Source organism: Pteropus medius, unplaced genomic scaffold (assembly GCF_902729225.1).
Source record: "Pteropus medius unplaced genomic scaffold, Ma_sr-lr_union100, whole genome shotgun sequence".
NCBI classification, from domain to species: domain Eukaryota; kingdom Metazoa; phylum Chordata; class Mammalia; order Chiroptera; family Pteropodidae; genus Pteropus; species Pteropus medius.
Window position 1 is genome coordinate 3233629 of NW_024347867.1, and position 23315 is coordinate 3256943.

Consider the following 23315-nt stretch of genomic DNA (forward strand, 5'->3'; position numbering starts at 1 on the left):
ATCTTGATGCTGAACTCAAATTAGTTTTGCACATCTTCAGAGCTGCAGATGTCTTATTACTTGGAATAAAAATCACTTCACAGGAAATGTTTTATGTCATCACCATCTGCTTCTCTCATTTGACTCTTTGTGTTTATTTTCCAAATGAATTTTAAGATTCTATTCTAGCAGATATTATTTTCATTGTTTTTCTTAATATTTTGGGCATTCGTTCTAGCACTAGCCATTAAAATACATCCTCCCCTTATATGGAGCAACTGTTAGCAAATGACTATTTCCAGCCACCATTGCATCGAATTGTGGCCATGTAACCAGTTCGTACCAATAAAATGTGATCATAAATAATGTCTGCTTTTTCCAGGCAAAGGGTATAAAAGAAAGGCATGCCTCCTCCATGTTTTTTTCTCCTTTTGCCAGCCAGCAGTAGGCAATAATGAGGCCATACATAGGGTTAATTTTTTTTTTTAGACTGTTATTTTATTTTTTATTTTAAATTTTTAATTAAGTTTATTGGGGTAACATTGGTTAATACAATTATATAATTTTCAGGTGTACATTATCATTTGACATCTGTATATTCTATTGTGTGTTTACCAAAGTCCAATTTCCTTCAGCTACCATGTATTTGATTCCCTTTACCCACTTCACTCTCCCCCTGCTCCCCCTATATTTGACTCCCTTTACCCCATCTACCTCCACCCTCCACCCCCAGCCCACTAGTAACCACTGGTCTATATTCCAAGTCCATGAGTCTCTGTCCTGCTTATTTGTTGCTTTTAGGTTTATATCCCACATATAAGTGATACCATGTGATTTTCAACTTTTTCTGTCTGGCTTATTTCGCTTAGCATGATTATCTCAAGGTCCATGCATGTTATCACAAATGGCAGTATTTCATTTCTTCTTATGGCTGAGTAATGGGTTAATCTTTAATGTACCATGGCTGCTTTCGGCACACTGAAGAAATCTTTGGATCTTCTCTCAGAATGTTTTTAAATGTATACAATAAAATGCTAAAATTATAAAGGAAGCTGATTATATTGAATATAATTATCAAAGTATTTAGAAAATTATTGATATGACAATATGTGTGTACATTAATTATCTATATAACAAATTACCCCCAAACTTAGCTTAAAACATTATCACATGGTTTCTGTGGTTCAGGAGAAGCTTAGCTGGGTGGTTCTGGCTCAGAGCCTTTCACAAGGCTAAAATAGAGGTGACATCTTGGGATACAATCATTTGAAACCTTAATTGGAGAAAGATCCACTTCCAAGTTCAGATGGCTGTTGGCAGGTTTTTTAGTTCTTTATCACATTGACCTTTCCATAGAGTTGCCTAATGTCTTGGCAGCATTACTTCCTCCAGAGCAAGTGCTCCAAGAGAGTGCACAAATCTACCAAACCTTTATAACCTCATCTCACAAATGACATAAAATCACTTCTGCCATATTCTATTCATTGGAAGAGGATTCCTCAAAGGTATGCACACCAGGAAGCTCAGATCACTGGGGGCCATCCTAAAGGCTGCCTACCATATTGTGCTTTTTTTGTTTTGTTTTGATTTTTAGTATTAAAATATAAGATCAATAGGCAGGCCTAATAACTACTGTAATTTTAAAAGAGTGCCGAGAATAAATGATTTTTGGAAAGATCTGCAACTATAGCTATGATAAAAATCTGTGATTTCTATTTGCTACAAAGTCACCAGTTACTGTTAATACTTTTATGATTTCTGCCTATATTCATAATTAACATTAAATGATACAATTTTGTTCAAAGTTAACAGTGATGTAATTTTTTCTATACAAATATAGTGACAGCCCTGAATTCTATCCATGGGTTTTCTGGGGGTTGGTGGAATCCTATCCTTGGGTCCTATGAGATAGGGTATCCACGAGATAGCACAAGGCCCCGAATCACTGCTTGAGGACATATTTACCAACCTAATAATACAGTTACCTTAAATTGTTAACAGAGAAAAGCTTCTGAGCCATTATACAGTTTAGAGTCGAATTTGTTATTGCAGCCTAGCCTATAATACTTGGTACATTTGCCAGTTAATTACTGTTTAGTTACTACTTTCATCATTTTGTCCTTCAACATACACTTTGAATAAAATTTCAACTTACCTTTATGTTAAATTCCATATATATGTACCTGCTACTGTAGAGCATCCATCTTATTCCACTAACAGCTAATTAACTGAACTTAATATGTATCAAAGAATATGGAGACTAAATTATATTTTTATAGCAACTTTTATTTTTTTTCCCTTCAATTTTTGGTTTTATGCACCAGATGGTTGCCAGCTGGATCCCTATGAATAAATTGTAAATGACCATTAATGATAAACATGTGTATGGCTCTTGCTCCTGAATGATGTTTAAGAATTTTAATGAATTTGTTTTCAAACAGTGAGCATCCTGTGGTCAGGGCAAAGGATCATCTCATGTGCCATTGCCAGAACTATCTCCTTGGAATGTGTGATAGAAAATGAACATGTCTAGGCCAAGCTACTGAATGGGTTTGTGTTAGCAGATATTAACCTAGTTACAGTACAAGAGTAAGCTTCTTCTTCTTGTTCTTTTTTGTTATGGACATAAAAAGAAATAATGGCACAAACACTAGAAAAATGGTTTGGTCTATGATTTGACAATCCTTTCTAAAACTGAATTTTAAAAAATGGTGGTGATAACTTTTAACCTAACTAGCCAGATCTCAAAATAACAAAATGAATTTTGAAAATAATTGTTTTACAAAGGGTCAAGCCATTTTTAGGCATATCTATCATGGGTGGTTGGAATTCACTAGATAGGTTCTTTCTAAATGGAAGCAAATACTTTAACAGATACTGTTTCTTCACTGAATTACAGTACTCCCCTGCACTGCTTAAGAAAAGATTCATGAAACAAAGAGGGCTGGAGGGCACACCTGGAAAAAAGAAGAAAAATAAAAACAAACTCAAAGGTTCTGTCTGCGAGCAAATATCCCTCTAACAGTACTTTGGAATTAGATTTATCAAGAATATGATTTAGTAATGGATATTTTATTCTTCTTCGTTAAATTAGAGTTTTGACACCTGATTTATAACAACCATATGCAACAAACATCTTTGCTGCTCATCATCTTATACAATTCAAATAAAATTAAATGGCCTAAATTTTTTAAAGGTTTTTTTTTTTATTATAAAAGTCATGCTTACTGTAAAAATTTTAGAAAATACAGAAAAGCAAAGAAAAAATGTTTAAAAAATTAACTATAATGTGGCCATCCAAATAAAAATACAGTATCATTTTGAGTTTTATTCTTCTTATCTAATTCTATACAAATATACATATAATTTTTTAAATGAGACTTTCTATTAAGATTTTTTAAAAAGCAATCCTTACTTGGATTAACTAACAGAAAAAATAAAAGAGACAACCTCATTTTCATAGAGTTTTCAAAGAAGCTTTGTCATTATTGTATTTTATTTCATTGCAATTTTCGCTGGGACCAAGCCTATATATATTACTTTTGCTCTGAAGTTTCGTGATTGTTTTCCTGAAAAGCTAGTAGCTGAGCAGCCATGAAACCTTTGCCTTTTAAGAGCCAAGCTCACACTACTGCTCCAGTGTTTTACATCGGGGTTTTGGATATTGAAGAGAACTAGGGGTAAAACAAACACAATGAAAGCCCCTATCTAACAATGCACAAATACTGACCTAACCTTCAGAGGCAGGCAATTTTCAAGCAAAACAATAAGGGAGCATGTGATCTTCACAACAAGGGAAAAATTCAGGCCTTTTGGGTTCAACTCATTTTTCTCCTAAACTACTCAAACATAGGTACAATTGGCTGTAGTTTTCAAGAGGTTAAACTTGCCTAGTAATTTGAAAGACGTCCATTTAGACTGCTTGTAATTATTCACAAAATACCCCCCAAAAGTGTTTATAAGTTTATAATCTTCCACTCTAATGTTGCAAATTCTCAACCAAAAGTAGTAGAAAGAACATAAGTTTTGATTAAACTTTGAGTTAAAACCCTGTCTCTTCAATTTATTAGCTGTGGGTAAATTTTTTAATCCTGAAAAAATGTTTCCTCATCAATAAAACGAAGATGATAATTACATTTCACTGAGGATTACTGGTGAATATTGAATAAAATTAGTCACAATGTGTGGTACATAGTAGATATTTGATAGATATCATTTCCATTTACCTCCATTTCCACGCACCCATCCCCCAATTTTAATGCGAAGAATTCTATTTCCTATTTAAATTGACCTCTTTTCACTTTCCGAGAGAAGCAAATGAAAGCTAACCATTAGCATTATTTATTCAAATATTTTAAAGTAATTCCCCCTCGTTGTATCTTTGGCTCAGGAGTCTCTTTTACATTTTAATAAGATCAGTTTTCTTAATTTTGTAGCTTTTTAAATTTATTGTTGTTTACTTCTTAAACATTTCTAAGCTACAGAATGAGTTAGATAACTTTCTGGTTACTCTGTTTTAGGAGGTGCTTTTGTTTCTACAGTTCATGAAGTTTCTCCTTGGCTCACTTCTTTCACTCATTTTCCTCTTTAAGTAGCATTTGTTAAAGAATTACAAATTAATTAAAAGGTTCTTTATATTGTAACTTGCATGAAAAATTTGTTCTAAATCAAATAAATATTAAATAGAAGTAAACTCATGATAAATTTGTTATGAGAATGCTCTGTCTACAATTGCTGTAGTTATATGAACACTAAAAATCAAACTAACTTTATGATAGAATCAAATACCATACATATTTCATTATTTTTAAAAGATGCTCATTTTTAATGATTCTGAAACTGAGATGTATCTAGTAATTGATGAACACTAATAATAGTTCATCAGTTACAAAACAAGATTTTTTTCCTTATTGGTTCTAAATAATAGAGCATTTTACAGCTGGCTTTTTAGATTTGGTGAAATATGTTATAAACAATTCTTTTATAGAACGAAGTATAACATTTTGTTTCTGTGGCAAGTAAATATATGCTGAACATGAGACTTAAAATCATTAGAAATAAGATATAGTAGTTAAGAGAAAGCCTTGTCCTTTTCATGAGAAAAAGAAAAAATTTTGTGCTGCATTGAAATCTGTTACAGAATGATTGAGCATGTATATTTTCATTATATAATTTTTCACTAGTTTGTTGTAAGAAAAAATTCTAATGCCGTTTTCTTTATGAATGGCTACAGGACGGAGAGTCAAACTATTGGGTCTTTACTAATGCTTGTAGGACAGCCAAAGTAACATTCAAGGTAAAACTATTATGACCCTGTGTAAGATCATATAACTTATACTTTAAAGACAAGCTATTTTCAAAGATGGATAGAATTTTGCTTATGCCTTAATCACATAAATGAAAAAGAAAATTTGAAATAAAAGAAAACATTAATACTTAAAGTATGCAAAGTAGAATTATATTGTGCATAATTCATCTAGCAAGATTATTTAATCACTACTTGGACATGTGTCTTTGTCTGTGGGAAATAGAGACCTATTCACATATATAAATATATATAATATATGTACACATGCTAGAATATATACCTAGAATATGACACATGGGAACTATTAACCAAGTTGCATATAACAGGAACAACACTTGAGCTCAGGTGGATCTAATATTACCTCTATTTTAAGTGTTCATGTGGGTACATGCCACTGTGGAAAGAAAGTAGTATTTTTAGAGCCAGATGGATCTTTGATAAAATCTCAGTTCCTTCTGTAACAGCCACGTGACTTTTGGCAAGATACTCTGACTCTTCACGTTTCGATTTCCTTATTGTTAAAATTGGGACTGTATATTGAATGTTATTGTCAGTTCTACTATAATGTGTTCATAAGTATCATTGTACTATGCAAAACTGCATAATAAAAACCACAGAGCTCATGGAAAAATTAGGGTTGGGATATAATACTTAAAAACTTCATTAGTTAGCCACTGGGGAAAAAATAACCTAACAAAAATGATAGCAGAAATTTACACCCATTAAGTGGTTAAGAAATACATAAATGCTACAATAAATATAGTATTTTATCTCAAAAATACCTGAAATTTACTTGTGGAAGTGGGTGTCAGGAGGGTTGTGAGTTTGTGAGTTATTGCACAGTGGTAAAAGGTAATGTGAAATGAGACGGAAAGTTGTAACATGAGAAGTAGATGGATGTGATCTGAAGTAGCTGGTAGATGTCTGAGGTGTTTGTATGTTTCAGTATTCTTACCAAGCTCAGTGTAACTAGGTATAGTTAATGCATTTACTTAGTGTTTCTTGCAGACAAAACTGCACATATGCATCTTCTGGATACGAACTTGAGCTAACCATACCCATGATGAACCAGAATTAGTGACTTCGCCCCTAAGCACTGAAAGCTTACAAAACCTACCTAGACATAATGCTAGATTTAAAATCCTTCTTTATTCTCAAAACTCAAAAACTGTTGATAAAACACATGACCTTCTTATAGCTAGATCCATTCAAAAGGTCCCATTATCTCACGAGGGAATACACAATCTAGGATCTTACTGATAACTCGACTCTGTTTTGAACATATAAACTATTCGAGTGGAATCTTGGGTTTGTCTTTTTAACAATGTGTAACTATACTTTTGTATGATTCAGATGACTATGAGTTCATACCTCAATGGACCTTAAAGCAACTACAGTGTTACTTCTTACAATGTCTCTCTATTGTGGGGAAATTCAGAAACTAATGCCACTCAATCCTGGGAATCAGATGTCCTTTTGCTCCCCAATACTAAAAAGTATGAAGTATTTGGTGGAAAACCAGTAAAATCTATCTCTTAGGGAATTCCAGATCAAAAATTTGTAACAATTAAACCCATACTAATCTTTTAATCTTGACTCCAGTATACAGAAACTCAGATTTTAATCTTATGATAAATCACATGACGACTTTAATGTCTTCTGTGTTGATGACTATTTCGATCATCCAACATTTGGAGGACATGAAGTCCCTACCTCAGAAATAGGACTTAAGATTATCCTCAAAGGCTAGATTGAAGGGCCTAATTATATGCTCTCACCTGAAGGTGCGAGGTAATTCTTCTTATATAGGACCCAAATATATACCACCTTGTCAACCCCATGGCAAGGCAGATGTGGTATTGTTATGTTAGTACCTAATGTCGCCAGAGACTGTCCTTCCTCTGCCGTTATTCCCTTTTTAGGCTGTTTTGTCTATGAATGCTGACCAAAATAAACAAAACTGAATTGGGATTTTGGGCATGATCTTTTTAGTCGTCTCTCCACCCCAAACCTCACAATAGATAAACGAGGCTTTGGGCATGCCTTCACTAGAGCTTTCTTTCCTTGGTGTGGAGTAGATGAATTTTAAGTCTATCAAAAATCTTTCTAGTCTTATAGTACAAATATTGAATGCTACTATAACTGCTCTTGAAGAACAAGAAATGACTGATAGTCTGAGGTAGTACTACAAAATCATAGGGTTCTAGATGTGTTAGTCATCCAGCAAGATGGTACTTGTACCCTATTGGGAAAGGAATGTTGTTTCTATGTCAACAAATCAGATAAAGTGATACAACAGTTTGAAGTTCTGAAACAAAAAATCAAAATCCTTGAATAGGCAGAACATTAATCTGTAAGTTGGGATTGGTTTTTGTAATTATACTACCTTAATTAGGTGTCTTACCAGGTGCATCAAACAATGACTAACAACAGCCACTACTAGAGTAATGGTAGCCCAATGCCTAGTGATGTTACAATGAATAAATCTGATTGAGATCATATCTACAAAAAACTTTGGATCTGAGGACTATGTGACTTAGCTCTGCTTCCGACAGGGCTCGTCGTTGCCCAAATATAGCCATAAGCTCACCTACTCTATAGTCAGGAAACTGCTCCTCCTTACTTGAGACATTACATACCCAGAATGAGCCTTCCTGGTGATGAGGCATCAATGTAGCTTTTCATGACAGACCAATGATACCTCCTAATGGTTGATCATCGATGCTTTCTAAGGAAATATCTTGAACAAAGGGGAAAATGTGAAAGAAAATCAGCAAAATGGAATTGGTATTTTTGAGAGCAATTTAAAATGAAGCCAGGAGGCCTTTCAGGAAGCTCAACCAATGCAGTCCCCTCCATGTGAAACTGAACTTTTGAATTGGGCTAAACCGAATGGCTACATCCTCTTATAGTTCTTAGAACTAGCTCTGCATCACCGAACTCTATTAAAAATAAATTTTTCACCTAGCAATTATGTGTAGCATAGTGTAAGTCAGCTTGCCAGTAAAAATCACAGCTCTTTCAAAAAAATTTATGTAATCCCCTTGGAAGCCCCTACTCCTCCCTCCAACATTTCCTTTCTTTATAAACCTATCCCTTTCTTTTCCTATCAGAATGCATGGGGATTTCTACCCAAATCTGTGTCTCCCGGATTTGCAATTCCTAAAATGACCCCCAAATAAAGCTCTTGTTTACCCTATAGTTCTTAGTCAAAATTCATTGACAACGCTCACTACTATTCTGTTTGAGAAACGCAAGATCTTTTCTGCTCCAGGGATTTTGCACAGGTCAATCTTTCCACCTGGAATATTTGTCCTATTTTCTCCTTATCTTTTAGGTCGTCCCCCTCACAAGAACTTTTCCTTATGATGCATCCTCTCTAGAGTTAGCCTCCCGCTTTTGTTCTTTCGCTTTATTACTATCGGACTTTGTATTATGTCTAGTTATGTGTGTTTTGTCTCCCTAAGTGACACCCTCCTTGAAAGCAGTGTCAGTTTTAGTTAGCCTTTCTCACTACTCCATCCCAAGCACCTGGCTTAGTATCTGTACACTGCACATACTTCATGTATATCTTTTGAATGAATGAATGAAGAAGTGGTGAAATCCCACTAGTTTTTTAAAAGCTAGGCCTTCTCTCTTTCACCATTGGCACTCGATCCTAGGAAGTTATCTTTTTGTTCCCTTTGTTATGGGAGTTACACCTTATCTTTGCTAGATTTTGAGTTCCAAGAGAGAAGCAGTGAAGATGTTCCACTTTGTAGTCCCACAATATCTGGAATACTATAGGTACTCGATAAGTCAGTGGCTCTCAGACTTGAATGTGTATGCCTACCTTCACAGATTCTGCTTCAGTAAATGCGAGCGAGAGTAAGTGTGTGTACTGATTTACTTTTAAAATAAGCAACCCAGGTTATTCTTGTGAGATAGATATATCACATTTTGAGAAAAACCAATATTAGGGCATGTCAGTATCAATGGTGACTCCTTCTCTGAGGCTTAATTTTCAGTTCAAAATAAGCGATGAAATTTTAACACCCCCCCAAAATCTGGAGAGCAAGGGTTATTGCCTCTTTTCTCTCCAGAATGTATTATTTCACCACTTTTGGGATATCATTATATTTGTTTTAGTCCTATTTTACTTTTGCAACTAAAATTCCACCATTACATCTCCATTCTTTTTAACAGAACTTTTGTTTCCTGTTGAAAATACAAATAATGTCGAAAAGAGCATAGAGGAAAAATCACGAGCTCAGTTAACAAAATCGAAAATTATCCCAAGAAGAAATATAAACAAATGACCTTAAGATAAATGCATACAAATGGAATACTGAAATATTTTACATTTAATAAATTAGTAAACTAATTTTAAGTTATAGGTCATTGAATGTGAATAAAACATGATTTAGTCAAGAAACTCCAATTTCAGAGGTTGTGTTAAATCAAGTAGCATATATCGAATGGACCTAGTTCAGGAAAAGTCTAGAAGGCTCTTTCATTTATTCAAAGATTTGTTCCAATGTGTCTCCTTCATTGTTACTACCTCAGGTTATTTAAAAACACAGTTATACTGCCTCAGAAAGGGTACTTTATTTTCAATTCATTTGCAGAACTGCAGAGAAAGGCTTAAGATACTGTCCTAGGCTGCAAAACACTCCAGTCAGATTTTGGTGTATTTTGAAAACATGGATAAGGGCTGTTAACCCTAAGGGATACCCCTGCCCTCCAAATACATGCAGAATAGTAGAGTTGTATTGACCCATCAAGGATGTTTTTTCTTTTAATATAGCTCATCAGTTCAACAAATATTTACTGAGCACCTACTAAACGTCTGGGACTTAACGCACCACAAAGGCTAAAGATTACTGCTTCCACATTCTGGTGGTGGTGGTTGGGTGAGGCGGCCTGTAAAATAAGAGAAAACCTAGAATTCATCCTATGAAAATGAGGTTATTTTTCCAGGTGAGCTGTTGAATTGTGAAGGGCGAGTGCCCTAAAGAGTGTTAAATTCACAACTAGGGCCAGATACTGAATTTAACTGACAAAAGACTGGTTGCTAATTACAACTTTGAAATCCCTTCAGGTAGTTTACGTGCCTAAACCTCAAAGTTATAGGCCTTACGGAAAAAAGTGCAGCTCAGAGTAGTAATAGAAAATGTGCAATGGCTCTTATTTGAAAATCTATCCAATTCGAACGTTGCTTGCCCATTTATCTTATATTTTTGGCATACCAAGCTATGGTGGTATGTTTTTCGGCCTGCACAAATGACTGTACTCAGCTAAATTTTTATGCATATGCGTGTTCCAAGGTGCCTAAGCGGTCAAGCTTCAACAACGTCGCGAGTAAAAAGAAGCATCCTACGGAAACCGCGAAGACAGCCTGAGTCGCTTGGGAGTACTGCGGCTGAGCTCCGTTAGGGTAGCACAAATGGTCCAACGCCACTCAGAAAAGGTGCTTAGATCGTGGCCATTTTTCTACTATCGAAGTGCGTTTGGCACATTTTATACCAAAGCGAAAGCGACACTTCCTAGTTTCCAGTTACGCGTCCAAGAAGAAACTCGGGGCTTCCTGGCGTAAAGAGACGTCTCTTTTCTCCCAGTCTTTTCCTCGGTGTGAGACTGTCTTTTTGTTTCTGGTTTGGTTTGAGTCGGCTCCACAGAAAGAATGGACCAGATAAGTAAAAATTCCAGGCAACAGATAGGTTCATAGGGTCAACTCAAAGCCATGCAGAGCCCCCAGCAAATCCCTCACAGTCTACCAAAACTCCCCACCCACTCTTACCCCATCCTGGCCGAAAAGGCCGCTAAGGACCCGAGGGCGGAGCTGCCAGATTTTCGCGCGAGACCAGCCACGCGACTTCCCAGAAAGCCTCAGGCAACATCTTAACAGCGGCCAGGGAGCCGGTTTAGGGCGGAAGGGTGGGCGGGGCTTGCCCAGACATTTAGCGGCACCAGAGGCCACGCCCCAAGTCGGAAGTGACGGAAACGAGCTAGCGCGTCGAAGATACCTCTATGGTTTTCCTCTCGTTCTTGAGTCGGGAAATGGCCGCTGTGTAGTTACAACGAACATAAGTCCCGGGAACCGTGCTTCGGCGTGTCAGGTAGGCCTTGCGCTGCATTCCTGTCGCTTAAGGATAGTGAATATTAAGGACGAATGAATATTGTTGAGTCTTTTGTGGTTGGTGGCGGGTTGTCGGCGACAGGAGAACTCAGGAGTCGTGTTATTTATGCGCTTTTCCGTCAGCTTCTCATTTTCGAGGCACTACGAGCCGAAAAGGTGGGGGTGGGGTGGGGTGAGCAGCCAGAACGGTACGCGCGCGCGCGCGCGGCTACGAACCTGGCTCGAGACCCGGAGACCTCGAGGCCTTTCCGTGCGCGTGCGCATATCTCCGTCTTCAACCCTTCCCCCATTTTCTCAGTCCAGACCCCTGCGCGCGCCCGACTGGGTGCTCTCAGTTGCGCACGCGCGCTTCTCCCTTTCTCCGTTCCCCGCCTACGGCTCCCGAGGCCGCGAGAGGTGCAACTTGGGTTCGTCTCTCATTGGCTGGCGTCGCCACCTTTCTTCCCCGTCTTTGGGGCTTTGATAATATAACTATGACCTGTAGCAAAGTGCTCAAGGTAGGTTGACCCCTTTTCGCGTCGTCTTTAAACTCCTTTTCCCTGGCTTCACGCTTCCTGTCGGTTTACACCTCCTGTTTGTTATTCTCAGTGGTAGGATCCATTCTGTTGTCCCTCGTAACTGAACCCCTCATCCGCTTCGGGCCCTTGGTGTTGCAGGAAAATTTTCTCCATGGTTAATCTTTTCGGGTCCCCTTGGCAACCCACTGTATTTTGGAGGAATGTGCACTATTGACTGTAGGAGTCGGTGCCTAGTTACCGTTTCTTGGCATAGGAAGCGGGCCTTAGCTGGTAGATCAAATAGTGGTCCCTCTACTCCCGGGCCGAAAGGCAGTTCTCCAGTAGTACAGCCGAATCCACGTCCTTTTCAGCAAGTGATCCAGCGCTTTATGTCGTGTCTGAAATGTTGCAGCCATGATTGGTAGTTGGTGGGTGGGAGTGGTAAGTTGAGGTTACGAACTTTGACCTCGTTTTAAATCCATAAGTTGGCTTTATTTACTTAAAGATTTATCTAATCAAAATCAAGTAGCAGTACTGACAACTATTTTTATACATCAAACTTTTGAAAAAGCGTTTTAGAATTGAAAAAATTAAGACCAAAGTTGGCAAATATGACCAAATTTGATGTAAGGAGATTAAGTACTTCAGACATATTTTGTTGTATCGCCTTTTAAATTTTTTTAGAATTAAAAAGCAAAACATTTCATATTCCTAGTGAGTTCTCATTCCAATTGAACTCTAGCTGGAATGGTTGGGCTACTGTTTAGACAATAAAGAATCATTACATAGGAAAAACAGCTGCAAGTTTATTTGCGTTTTTATGCGATCCTAGCCAATTCAGGATAAATAATTTGATGGGAAGGATTGTGTGTATAAAATAACTCACAGTGAACAACGTAAAGTCTACTGATGGCTTGTAGCATCTTGTTTTAAGGATAGCATGTGTTCACTGTTACGTTGTGGTAAACTGAAATTCCTCTTAATTCAGATAATTAAAATGGTGGCACAGGAGATTTAGCTAGAGCTGATTCTTGATTTGGAAGACTAATAAGTATTTTAGGACTTGGAGACAGACATATAGTAATTTATCAGTACGCTCAATTCTAGTTGAATTTATTGACTGACTTATGTGGGCAGCTAGCTGTATGATGAGTAGACTTGTAGATATGGAGTCTTTTCATTTCTACCTAGAGCTTCGGATTGGAGTTTCCGGAAATATTCAAAATTATTAATTGGACATTCTGAATTCTGCTGTTTAATTTGCAATGACTTATTAATAAAGAAGTAGATACGGGAATAAAATAAAGTTGAATGTGTCTCTGGGTAGTGTTAAATGTTTAGGTTATGAATTTGTTCATTTTTCACATCCAGCTTCTAAAACAATGGTCATCAGTATTACCTGAGTGTCTTAAGCATTTAATATTTTATTTGACAATACCCGGACTCAAAACAAAATAAAATCCAATCTATAGACATTAAGGTAATGATAATTTTAGCCTACATTTATGTAATATTTTGGAATTTTCAAACACTTTAATTATACTTAATCCAGTATTTCTCCATTTACTGGGTGGAGGCCAAAAAGGTAAAACACTTGTTTATGGCCACATGAATTAGGGAGTGGCACAGCCTAGTCTAGAATCAGGTATTCTTTTTCTGTTCTGTGCCTTTTTTTTTTTTTTTTAAGCAGGGTAGCAAGCTGGACGAAGAACTAAAAATTTGTGACTAACTTATCTTTTAAAAAGCTTTCAATTATGGAATATTTTAAGTTTGATAGAATAGTGAACTCTCATGTTATCTAGATTTAATAATTATCAGCACTTACTAATTTTATTTAGTTATTTGCTTTTTTAAGCAAGAGTTTTAAAGCAAAATTTCAGTTATTAAGCATTTTTTGAAAGACGATAATTGTGATAAATGCTATATCAAAAGTATTCGAGGAACCTTAAAACAAGTGTTATTTGAAGCAAAGTTAATAACCTGCAGGAAAGACTGTCACAAACCAGCTTTATCAGTAATGATGGCTAATGTTTGAGTGCGTACATACCATATGCCAACATTAAGCTATTTACATTATTAATTCAGTTCACTTAACCTTATGAGTAAGTACCATTATTAGCCTTATTTTATACTTGTGGAAATTGAAACCGAAAGAAATTAAGGTAACTTGTCCAGTGTTGGGCAGCTAGTTAGTAATGGTCAAGGCAAGGTTTGAAACCTAGTCTATTAGAGTAATAGTCATGAGATTTTATTTTCAGGATTTTTAAAGGTGTGAATAGCAATTAATTTGTTTGCAAAAATCTGAATCTGTTAGAATCTTCTAAAATGAGAAGACTTGGCTCAAGTATGCTTGATAGGGTACCTTAAAGAATCCATTTTGGGGGCCTTCATCTTTAGAATTTACTTAAGCCCAGTTGTCTTCTCTCTCTTAATTGCTTGTGTTCTACATGATCATTATGTATTAGTCCATAAAATATAGATTTTTAAAAAAATGTATAAGAACTTTATTTTAAAAAGTAAATAAAGGCTGATTTATTCTGTGCTCCTCATTGGTTGGTGAATCAATCGGATAAAGATGGGTAAAGCAATTTATTCCTTATCTCTTACATCTCTTTTTAGTCTTTTAGTAAGTGATCTTGGTTCTAATAAAGGGAGAATTGATTTGGTATTTTGAATTCTGTATGTGGGTTATGGTAACATTAGGCACCTCTTAGGGTATTGGAGAAAGCACAAGAGTTGGGATCAGGAGAAGATTAAATTCTGGATTAACCATTTATACTCTGACCAAGGGCAGACTAAAATGGGAAAACAAATATCTTGTTTTGTCCCCTGAACTTGCACTTATCCTGGATGCTTGAGTCCAAAACTTAAAATTTAGGGGCATCATTGATTTTTCTTTTTTTTCTCACACATTGTGCACCATACCACCAAAAACCTATGAGCAAGTACTGTTGACTGTACTTCCAAACCAGATTCTGGATTTGCTTTTTTATTTCCCATCTTTATTTCCATAACCTTATCTAGGCAAACCATTATATTGAACTTCGGCCTTCTAATTTGTCTCTCTGTTCTCTCCATACTGTCTGTGCTCTACACAGCAGCCATTTAGAAATGTAGATTAGATGGTGTGACCTCCCTCATTAAATCTTCCAGTACCTTCCCTTTACAGTTAGAATAAAATCTAGACTCCTTACTCTGGCCTACTTAATAGGTGCTATTTGATCTGGTTTATTCCTGTGTCTTCTACCTGATCTCATACCCTCTTCTTGAGCATAGTGCCTTAACTTTCTTATTGGTCTTTCTGTCTTAAATTTGCAAAATTTGTGTCCTTTACCTAGAATGCTATTCTTTCCATGGATCTTGTCTTTAGTTTAAATGTTACCTCAAGAGGGGCAAAGGACCCACTTTAGTAGTCCTACTTTCTACCTGTTCTTAACACATCCTTTTGTGTTTTTTTGTTTTCTCTCTTCGGCTCCCTCGAATTTAATGTCTCACTTAAAATTCTCTATTTCTAGCACTAGAGTAATAGTGCCTGGCATGTAATAGGTACCTTGTAAATTCAAAAGAATTCTGAAAGCTTCGCTTTGTTGTCATTTGAAAGGTGGGATTTTTATGTAGCTTGTGAAATTATGAGGATTAAATAAGGTGATTTTATATAAAGTCATATAGCACAGTTCTTGGCACATGGTTGGTATTTAGATATTTAGTTCGATATGATTTATTTCTTCACTAGTTGGTTTATGGAGGGCAGGGATCTCTTACATAGATAGTCATGTCTCCATAATAACTAGCACAGTGCTTTGTATGTAGACTTTCATTTAAAATATTAGCTGAGTTGATTATAATCTTTGTGCTGACTATATTAGATATTAATATAAAATGTTAAATACTTACATTTCATATTAAGTGTGTACAAATGTTAAATATATTGTGCATCATTTTACATATGATCATTGAGTTCTTAGTATGGATACTGAATACATTTATAGATTGTGAACAAGAATATCTACTAATCTTAACAGCCTACAGTCCCTTTCACATTGCTATTTCTAGTGTTTATTTTATTGGAACTTCAAAAAATCATGACTTGTAGTAAAGAGAGATTTGGCAGTTGGTTCTTATCTGGATATATAGAAATTAAAATTAGCCTTTTAGACTTGTTTAGGGGAAGTGTTAGTTAAAATGAACCTTGTATCACTTCCAGCAGTGTGTTGGTAGTATTGGACTTCTAGGTCAGAGTAAAGTTCCTTAATAATACAATCAGTTTAGAAGATAAGTTTTTCTTTGTGCGCCTGTGGGATTTGATATTTTTAAAACCATAAACATGCATGCACTTTAGAAATCCTTTGTTTCTGATCCATGGCCTTTGTTTTTGCTACTTTTTATTTTAGTATATTTAACTTAATTACTAGGTTCCTATTCCTCTTTTTCTAGATTGAACCGCAATTCTCTTAATCTCCCTGGCAGCAGGGCTGTTGATATTTAGGGGACATTGTTCTTGATTTACCAGTTTGATCTTGTAATTTATTCTACTTTGTATTTCTAGTTTTAATTGCATTATTTAATTGGATCGCTTACTTGGTAAGATTCACAGATTTTCATATTAATGTGTATTTTTTTTCATTTAGGCTAGTTTATGAATTCCTCGAGTGTAGGCATGTATCAATTTTGTAGTCTTTAGTATTTGCTTTCTTAGTGTTTTTTGACTACCCTTTGCACATAATCGATAATCACTGAATATTATTCACAAGGCCAACCTTTTCAGTATTGATAATTGCTTAATATTTTGTGCAAAATTTAAATTTATTTGAATAATAGTAAATTAAGCGTATTGGCTTCCAATAGATATTTAATTTACTGACTTTTATTGAAATGTCTACTGTACATATATCAAAAATGCTTTTAGGCACAAAGCTTAGAGTTACTGTGATAGCTGTTGTACGAATTGTAAAAAATCAGTTTCAGATGAATCAATAGCGTGGAAGGAAGTGGCCAATAGATAATAATAGCAAAGCATTAAAATAACTTCATATTTTAGATGGGTTATAAATTATAGTATTACGAATACTAACTAGCGATACATGACATGTTTTAATATACCTAGATGGCATTGTTAGCCACTTTGGAATTTGCTGAGAGGATGACAGCATAGCTTATGTTTTGTAAAGCTCATGTTGCTAAAATTAGAATTCAAATATTTAAATTAAAAAGTAAAGGTGCTCTCAGTTTCATGATGCACTGTTGCATTCTGAATTGCATTAACTTTAAAACAAAACAGTTAAGTTCTTTAAGCTTTTATGGTTAAAAGTTTATTTCTTAATCAGTTTCCCCTTTCCTGAAATCATTAGTGCTTTTATTAAGAGTTTATTGCAGTGCTGAGTGTGAGACATTGTAAACAGTGAGAATTTTAATTTATTATAAATCAAACTTATTTTTTATTTTTGCCAGGAATTTGAATTTAGAGTTTAATATCTCAGAACATTCTCTCCAGAAAGAATTTTACGTTATCTGAAAAAAGACTTCACTTGACTGCTTAATCGCACATAAAACCCCAGGTAAATAACATTCATTTTTCTAGTTTTCATTGTTGGCTTATTTGAGAAAATGTGACTACTAAACTCATGATTCAGACTAAATGATTTAAAGTGATGTAGTCTGAAGCTTTTTTTGTTTTTGTTTTGGTGGCTTGTATGAAGTAAGATTTTAAAAGTTTTAGGAAACAGACTTTATTCTCTTGCTTCTATGTTGTGTCTGCTTCCACTTCTATAAACACATCTATTTAAAGACACGACACACAAAGTGATTTAAAATAAAACAAGACAGTAATACTGTTTGCTTGACTTATCTTTTCTTATGCTTACAAGAGGAGTTCCATAACTTCCCTCTTCCCCCCTTACATTGGTGTTAAGGTAATTAAAGATTGCTTATTATGTGCTGAACCTTGTAGTAAGTGTATTACTTGTGTTGTAGTCTTCACTACAACAACTCTGAAGAACATGCTGTCTTTATGTAGTTCTTACTTGAAATTAAGAGTGAGAAAAGACAAAGCCGATATTTATCTATTTGAGGATAGTTATTTTATTTTGAAATAAATGTTTATCTGAAACCACTAGAATGTCATTTATATTTTTTGTGAGAAAGTAAGCAGACATTTTCATTACCTCTTCTATAATTCATCTCATCTTAGTACTTTTAAAGACTATTTCATAATACTAAGCAGAGTCAAAGTAGGTAAAATTAAGTACCTTCAAAAATATTTGGTTGTAGAAGAGGTTTAAATATATGGCAGTTTCAGGCTATTAGAAGTTTAGTGAATCATTTTTATAGAAACCATTACTAATTTTGAGTAATAAGTGGAAATTTGTAAATAACCATAGCAGAAATAAACTTAGATTTATATATATGTATATATGTAAATTTTTTGTGAAGAGTAGATTTTATAAATGAATTAGTACTGTTAGTGATTTCTGTACTCAACGAGGTCTAATTATTACCTTAGATACTAAGTAGTGTTTAGAAAAGTTAGAATGCTGGTGCCCAATTCTTTTTCTCGTAGTTCCAATATCTCTTTCTTGCAGAAATCTCTCCAGTTTATCTTTTATCCTTTTTTTTTTATCTTCTTCTCAGAAAGCTACAGGGTGGATTAGGCATTGTCACTTAAGTCCATTTTTATTCTGCAGTCGGGACTATTGAGAGCAGAGCCTTGACTCCCGTTGTTAGTGACTTTTATTCTACTAGGAGACTGTCCACCATTCCAGGCAGTATTGTATCTGTGGAGTGGTCAATTTAGTCCTATTTCATGGCCATAAAGCATTTGTACAAGATGACAGTATGGTAGGTTTATTTTTCTTTAGTCTTATGCCATGTGTATTTTCTTTATTCCTTATCTGTAATACTCTGATATTATTTATTTTTTTCACAGGAAAGGTAGGCATTTGTATTGGGCATGGAATAACATCTAACATACTGCTGCAGTCTGATATTGTTCTTTCTGGCTTCTGCAGCTGCTGCTTTTTTGGATTGAGACACATAGATAGGTAGGGCATTCTGTAGAGATCTTGTCGTGTCTTTAATATATGCAGTGTGTTTCATACAGGTGAAAATACAGTTTTAGTTAGGAATAATTGACCGACTTAGTACTCTTTCGTAAAGAATGGTGATGAGTAACATCCTTTGAGAAACTTATGTCTTGGAAAATTCAATTTGTATGAAAATAAATTAATAATGTGAAATTTTTTAAATTGTATTGTGATTTTAACGTTTTTTGCTCTTTCATTTGATTAGGAAAAAAGAAATGGGTCGCTCCAATTCTAGATCACATTCTTCAAGATCGAAGTCTAGATCACAGTCTAGTTCTCGATCAAGATCAAGGTCACACTCTAGAAAGAAGAGATACAGGTGAATTATTTTGCTTTTAATTATTTTATTAATGATAATCATATCAACTAGTATTTATGGAGTGCTTCCTATATAAAACACAGTGCTAAATTCATTAACATATTCTTGAAGAACCTTGTCAAATGGATCTATTGTTTTCATATTTTAGAGTTGGAGAAGTTGAGACTTGTTCAAGTTGTAAGCTAAATAAATGGCAGAGCTTAGATTAGAATCAAGCTAGTTTGACTCTAGAGCTCAAATTCTTACTAACCTGTACACATGGTAGATTTCTCATATTTATAATGTTGAGATGAATTGGATAAGGTAAGAGTTATTTGGCAGTATGCAATCTTCATATATTATTTCTTAATTTCTTATTATTTGACTGTAAGGTCTCCATAAGTTTTTTCTTCTGTTAAAAATGATTAACTGTTTTGTTTTGTTTTTTTTTCAAATAGTAATACATACTTAGCATAGAAAGTAGAAGTGACCGTAATCTCATTAAGAATTAATACTAGTTTATGATTTTTCTTCTGCATTATTTTTCCAGGCCTAACTGTATTATGTATGCATTTGGCCAATGATATTTCACAGATGAGTATTCTGTGCCATTGAAAATTCTTTTACACTATCACTTAAAGTGCTTTCATAAATGTACTATAATTTGTTAGTATGTCCTGTTGGATATGTTTGTTTTGTTTTGTTTTCTGTGCCTTAATTCTTAAGGCCTTTAATTTATTCTCTCAATATTTACCTTAGAAATGAGGCTTTCTTCATTGAAAACAGTAAACTTTACTTTGGTATACATGAAAGTTTTTTTTAAATGTATATTGTCAACTTTGATAATTGATTTACATGTTATGTTCAACCAGAAGTAATTTAGAATGGTAAGATGGAATAGTTTATTTTTATTGCATTGATATTTATTTCATTTTTAGTTCTAGGTCTCGTTCCAGGACGTATTCAAGATCTCGTAGTAGAGATCGTATTTATTCTAGAGATTATCGGCGAGATTACAGAAATAATAGAGGAATGAGACGACCTTATGGGTACAGAGGAAGGGGTAGAGGGTATTATCAAGGTGGAGGAGGTAGATATCATCGAGGTGGCTATAGACCTGTCTGGAATAGAAGACACTCTAGGAGTCCTAGACGAGGTCGTTCACGTTCCAGGAGTCCAAAAAGAAGATCCGTTTCTTCTCAAAGATCCCGAAGCAGATCTCGCCGGTCATATAGATCCTCTAGGTCTCCACGGTCATCCTCTTCTCGTTCTTCATCCCCATATAGCAAATCTCCTGTCTCTAAAAGACGAGGGTCTCAGGAAAAACAAGCCAAAAAATCGGAAGGGGAACCCCAAGAAGAGAGTCCTTTGAAAAATAAATCACAGGAGGAACCAAAAGATACATTTGAACATGACCCGTCTGAATCTATTGATGAGTTTAATAAGTCAGCTACATCTGGTGATATTTGGCCTGGCCTTTCAGCCTATGATAATAGTCCCAGATCACCCCATAGTCCTTCACCGATTGCTACACCACCGAGTCAGAGTTCATCTTGCTCTGATGCCCCTATGCTCAGTACAGTCCACTCTGCAAAAAACACCCCCTCTCAGCATTCACATTCCATTCAGCATAGTCCTGAAAGGTCTGGGTCTGGTTCTGTTGGAAATGGATCTAGTCGATATAGTCCTTCTCAGAATAGTCCAATTCATCACATCCCTTCACGAAGAAGCCCTGCAAAGACAATCACACCACAGAATGCTCCAAGAGATGAGGCTAGGGGACGTTCTTCATTTTATCCTGATGGTGGAGATCAGGAAACTGCAAAGACAGGAAAATTCTTAAAAAGGTGAGAACCAAAGTAAAGAATTAGATAATAATAATTAGATAATGTTAATACTTTTGTTCTCTGAATTGTTTGGATTTATAAGACAATTACATGGCGATGTGTATTTAGCTATTTTTACTCTTTTTCTTCTTTGAAAGTTAATTTCAAATTGTTTTTACTAATATCTTGTTAGCTTTGGACATTAAGGGTTTTAGTAGAAACTAATTTATGTTCCTCTTTTATCCATTTTCGGTCAGTTCAGAGTTAAGGACGTAAGGGGACATTAGTAGCATACAACATAGCTAATGGCTAATTTTTGTGTTAGGGAGGGCATTGAAAGCTTATTTTGTTCTCGTGACCATTTTAATGTGACCTCCATAAATAACGCAGTTTTATTTCATGTTCTTAACTTGAGTGGTATTATAAATGGTTCAGCTGCCAATATTTAACAAATCAGCCTGACCATAGAAGAGAGAATGATGTTTTTTACTGACTCTAGTGACATTTTAAACAAATACTTTGTTTAAATTCTACCTTCAAGTGTTGCTAAAATTAAAAACTGGTTGCTAATGTAGTGTGATCAACTTAAAAGTGAGGAAATAGAACAAGCACGCTATTTATGGTACAGTTCTGTACAATCGAGTTAATTTTCTTATTGAACTGATAAAGTGTTTCTACTTAATATTGCCAGAAATCATTTTCTGCAGAAAAGTATATGTGAACTATTTTGTGATTCAGATAGAATATTAATATTATCAACTATGTTAAAGTCCACTTTTGTGAACTCTTGGATAAGTAGATGAAATAGTCTGAAAGTTTGCATATAATCATAAGGAGAATTCTAAGATAAGTATATTGTTTACTAATGATTCTTAGCTTCAAAAGTTAAACTTAAGCTGTATTGTATGTTACAGAATCTCTGGAAATTTGTTAGTATAGAATTGTGGGCTGTGACTAAAGAGAACAAGTTTTTGAGAATGCTTTACTTTTAAAACTTTAGAAAGTCTAATAAATTTATTTAAAAACAACATAAGTGCTGTATGAATGCCTTTAATATTTTTTAAAAGTGAACGCTGAACACTTCAGTAGGGTTTTTTTCCTCATTACTTACTGGTCCTGTAGTATTGAGCAACACATTTAAGTATGCAAGTTACTCAAGATGAATGCAATCTGAAGTTAACATCTCTTCTTTGCTTATTCACAGGTTCACAGATGAAGAGTCTAGAGTATTCCTGCTTGATAGGGGTAATACCAGGGATAAAGAGGCTCCAAAGGAGAAAGGATCAGAGAAAGGGAGGACAGAGGGAGAATGGGAAGATCAGGAAGCTCTAGATTACTTCAGTGATAAAGAGTCTGGAAAACAAAAGTTTAATGATTCAGAAGGGGATGACACAGAAGAGACAGAGGATTATAGACAGTTCAGGAAATCAGTCCTTGCAGATCAGGGTAAAAATTTTGCCACTACATCTCACCGGAATACTGAGGAGGAAGGACCCAAGTACAAGTCCAAAGTTTCACTGAAAGGCAATAGAGAAAGTGATGGATTTAGAGAAGAAAAGAATTATAAACTTAAAGAGACTGGATACGTAGTGGAAAGGCCTAGCACTACAAAAGATAAGCACAAGGAAGACGACAAAAATTCTGAGAGAATAACAGTAAAGAAAGAAACTCAGTCACCTGAGCAGGTAAAGTCTGAAAAGCTCAAAGACCTCTTTGATTACAGTCCCCCTCTACACAAGAATCTGGATGCACGAGAAAAGTCTACCTTCAGAGAGGAGAGCCCACTTAGGATCAAAATGATAGCCAGTGATTCTCATCGTCCTGAAGTCAAACTCAAAATGGCACCCGTTCCTCTTGATGATTCTAACAGGTAATTCCGCATTAATGCCCAGTAAATCTGTGATTGGTTGGTTAATATTCCATTCAATTGTCTTGTTTTCTGAACATATTTCCCATTTTCATATTCAAACCGATGGTATATTTTGTTTATATGTGTTTGTACCGATATGTTCCAGACCTGCTTCCTTGACTAAAGACAGGCTACTTGCTAGTACACTTGTCCATTCTGTCAAGAAAGAGCAAGAATTCCGGTCCATCTTTGACCACATTAAGTTGCCACAGGCCAGCAAAAGCACTTCAGAGTCATTTATTCAACACATTGTGTCCTTGGTTCATCATGTTAAAGGTATGTTAAGTATTGTGAGTTAAAT

At 35.2% G+C, this 23315-nt stretch overlaps 1 protein-coding gene and 1 long non-coding RNA gene across 7 annotated transcripts in view; one reads left to right on the forward strand and one right to left on the reverse strand.

Moving 5' to 3' along the window:
- Positions 1 to 2244: 2244 nt before the first annotated feature.
- LOC120615785 (uncharacterized) lies at positions 2245 to 11117 on the reverse strand. Its single transcript, XR_005656361.1, has 2 exons — positions 7927 to 11117; positions 2245 to 2936 (listed from the first exon to the last, which is right to left on the reverse strand). It is a non-coding gene; the product is annotated as an uncharacterized LOC120615785 (long non-coding RNA).
- A 122-nt stretch (positions 11118 to 11239) lies between these two features.
- BCLAF1 (BCL2 associated transcription factor 1) overlaps positions 11240 to 23315 on the forward strand; it is a 29003-nt gene continuing 16927 nt past the window's right edge. For 2 of the 6 annotated variants that reach the window (XR_005656360.1, XM_039879001.1), the window contains exons 1-6: positions 11241 to 11385; positions 17351 to 17457; positions 19187 to 19300; positions 20218 to 21126; positions 22310 to 22975; positions 23121 to 23290. Coding sequence is in view for 5 of the 6 variants with exons in the window: in XM_039879001.1 (XP_039734935.1) it covers positions 19197 to 19300; positions 20218 to 21126; positions 22310 to 22975; positions 23121 to 23290 (1849 nt within the window). In the remaining variant the exon portion in view is untranslated. Of the gene's footprint in view, positions 11386 to 11767; positions 11903 to 17350; positions 17458 to 19186; positions 19301 to 20217; positions 21127 to 22309; positions 22976 to 23120; positions 23291 to 23315 lie in introns of those variants that run through there. The other 4 variants (XM_039879002.1, XM_039879000.1, XM_039878998.1 and 1 more) reach the window with 4 other exon arrangements.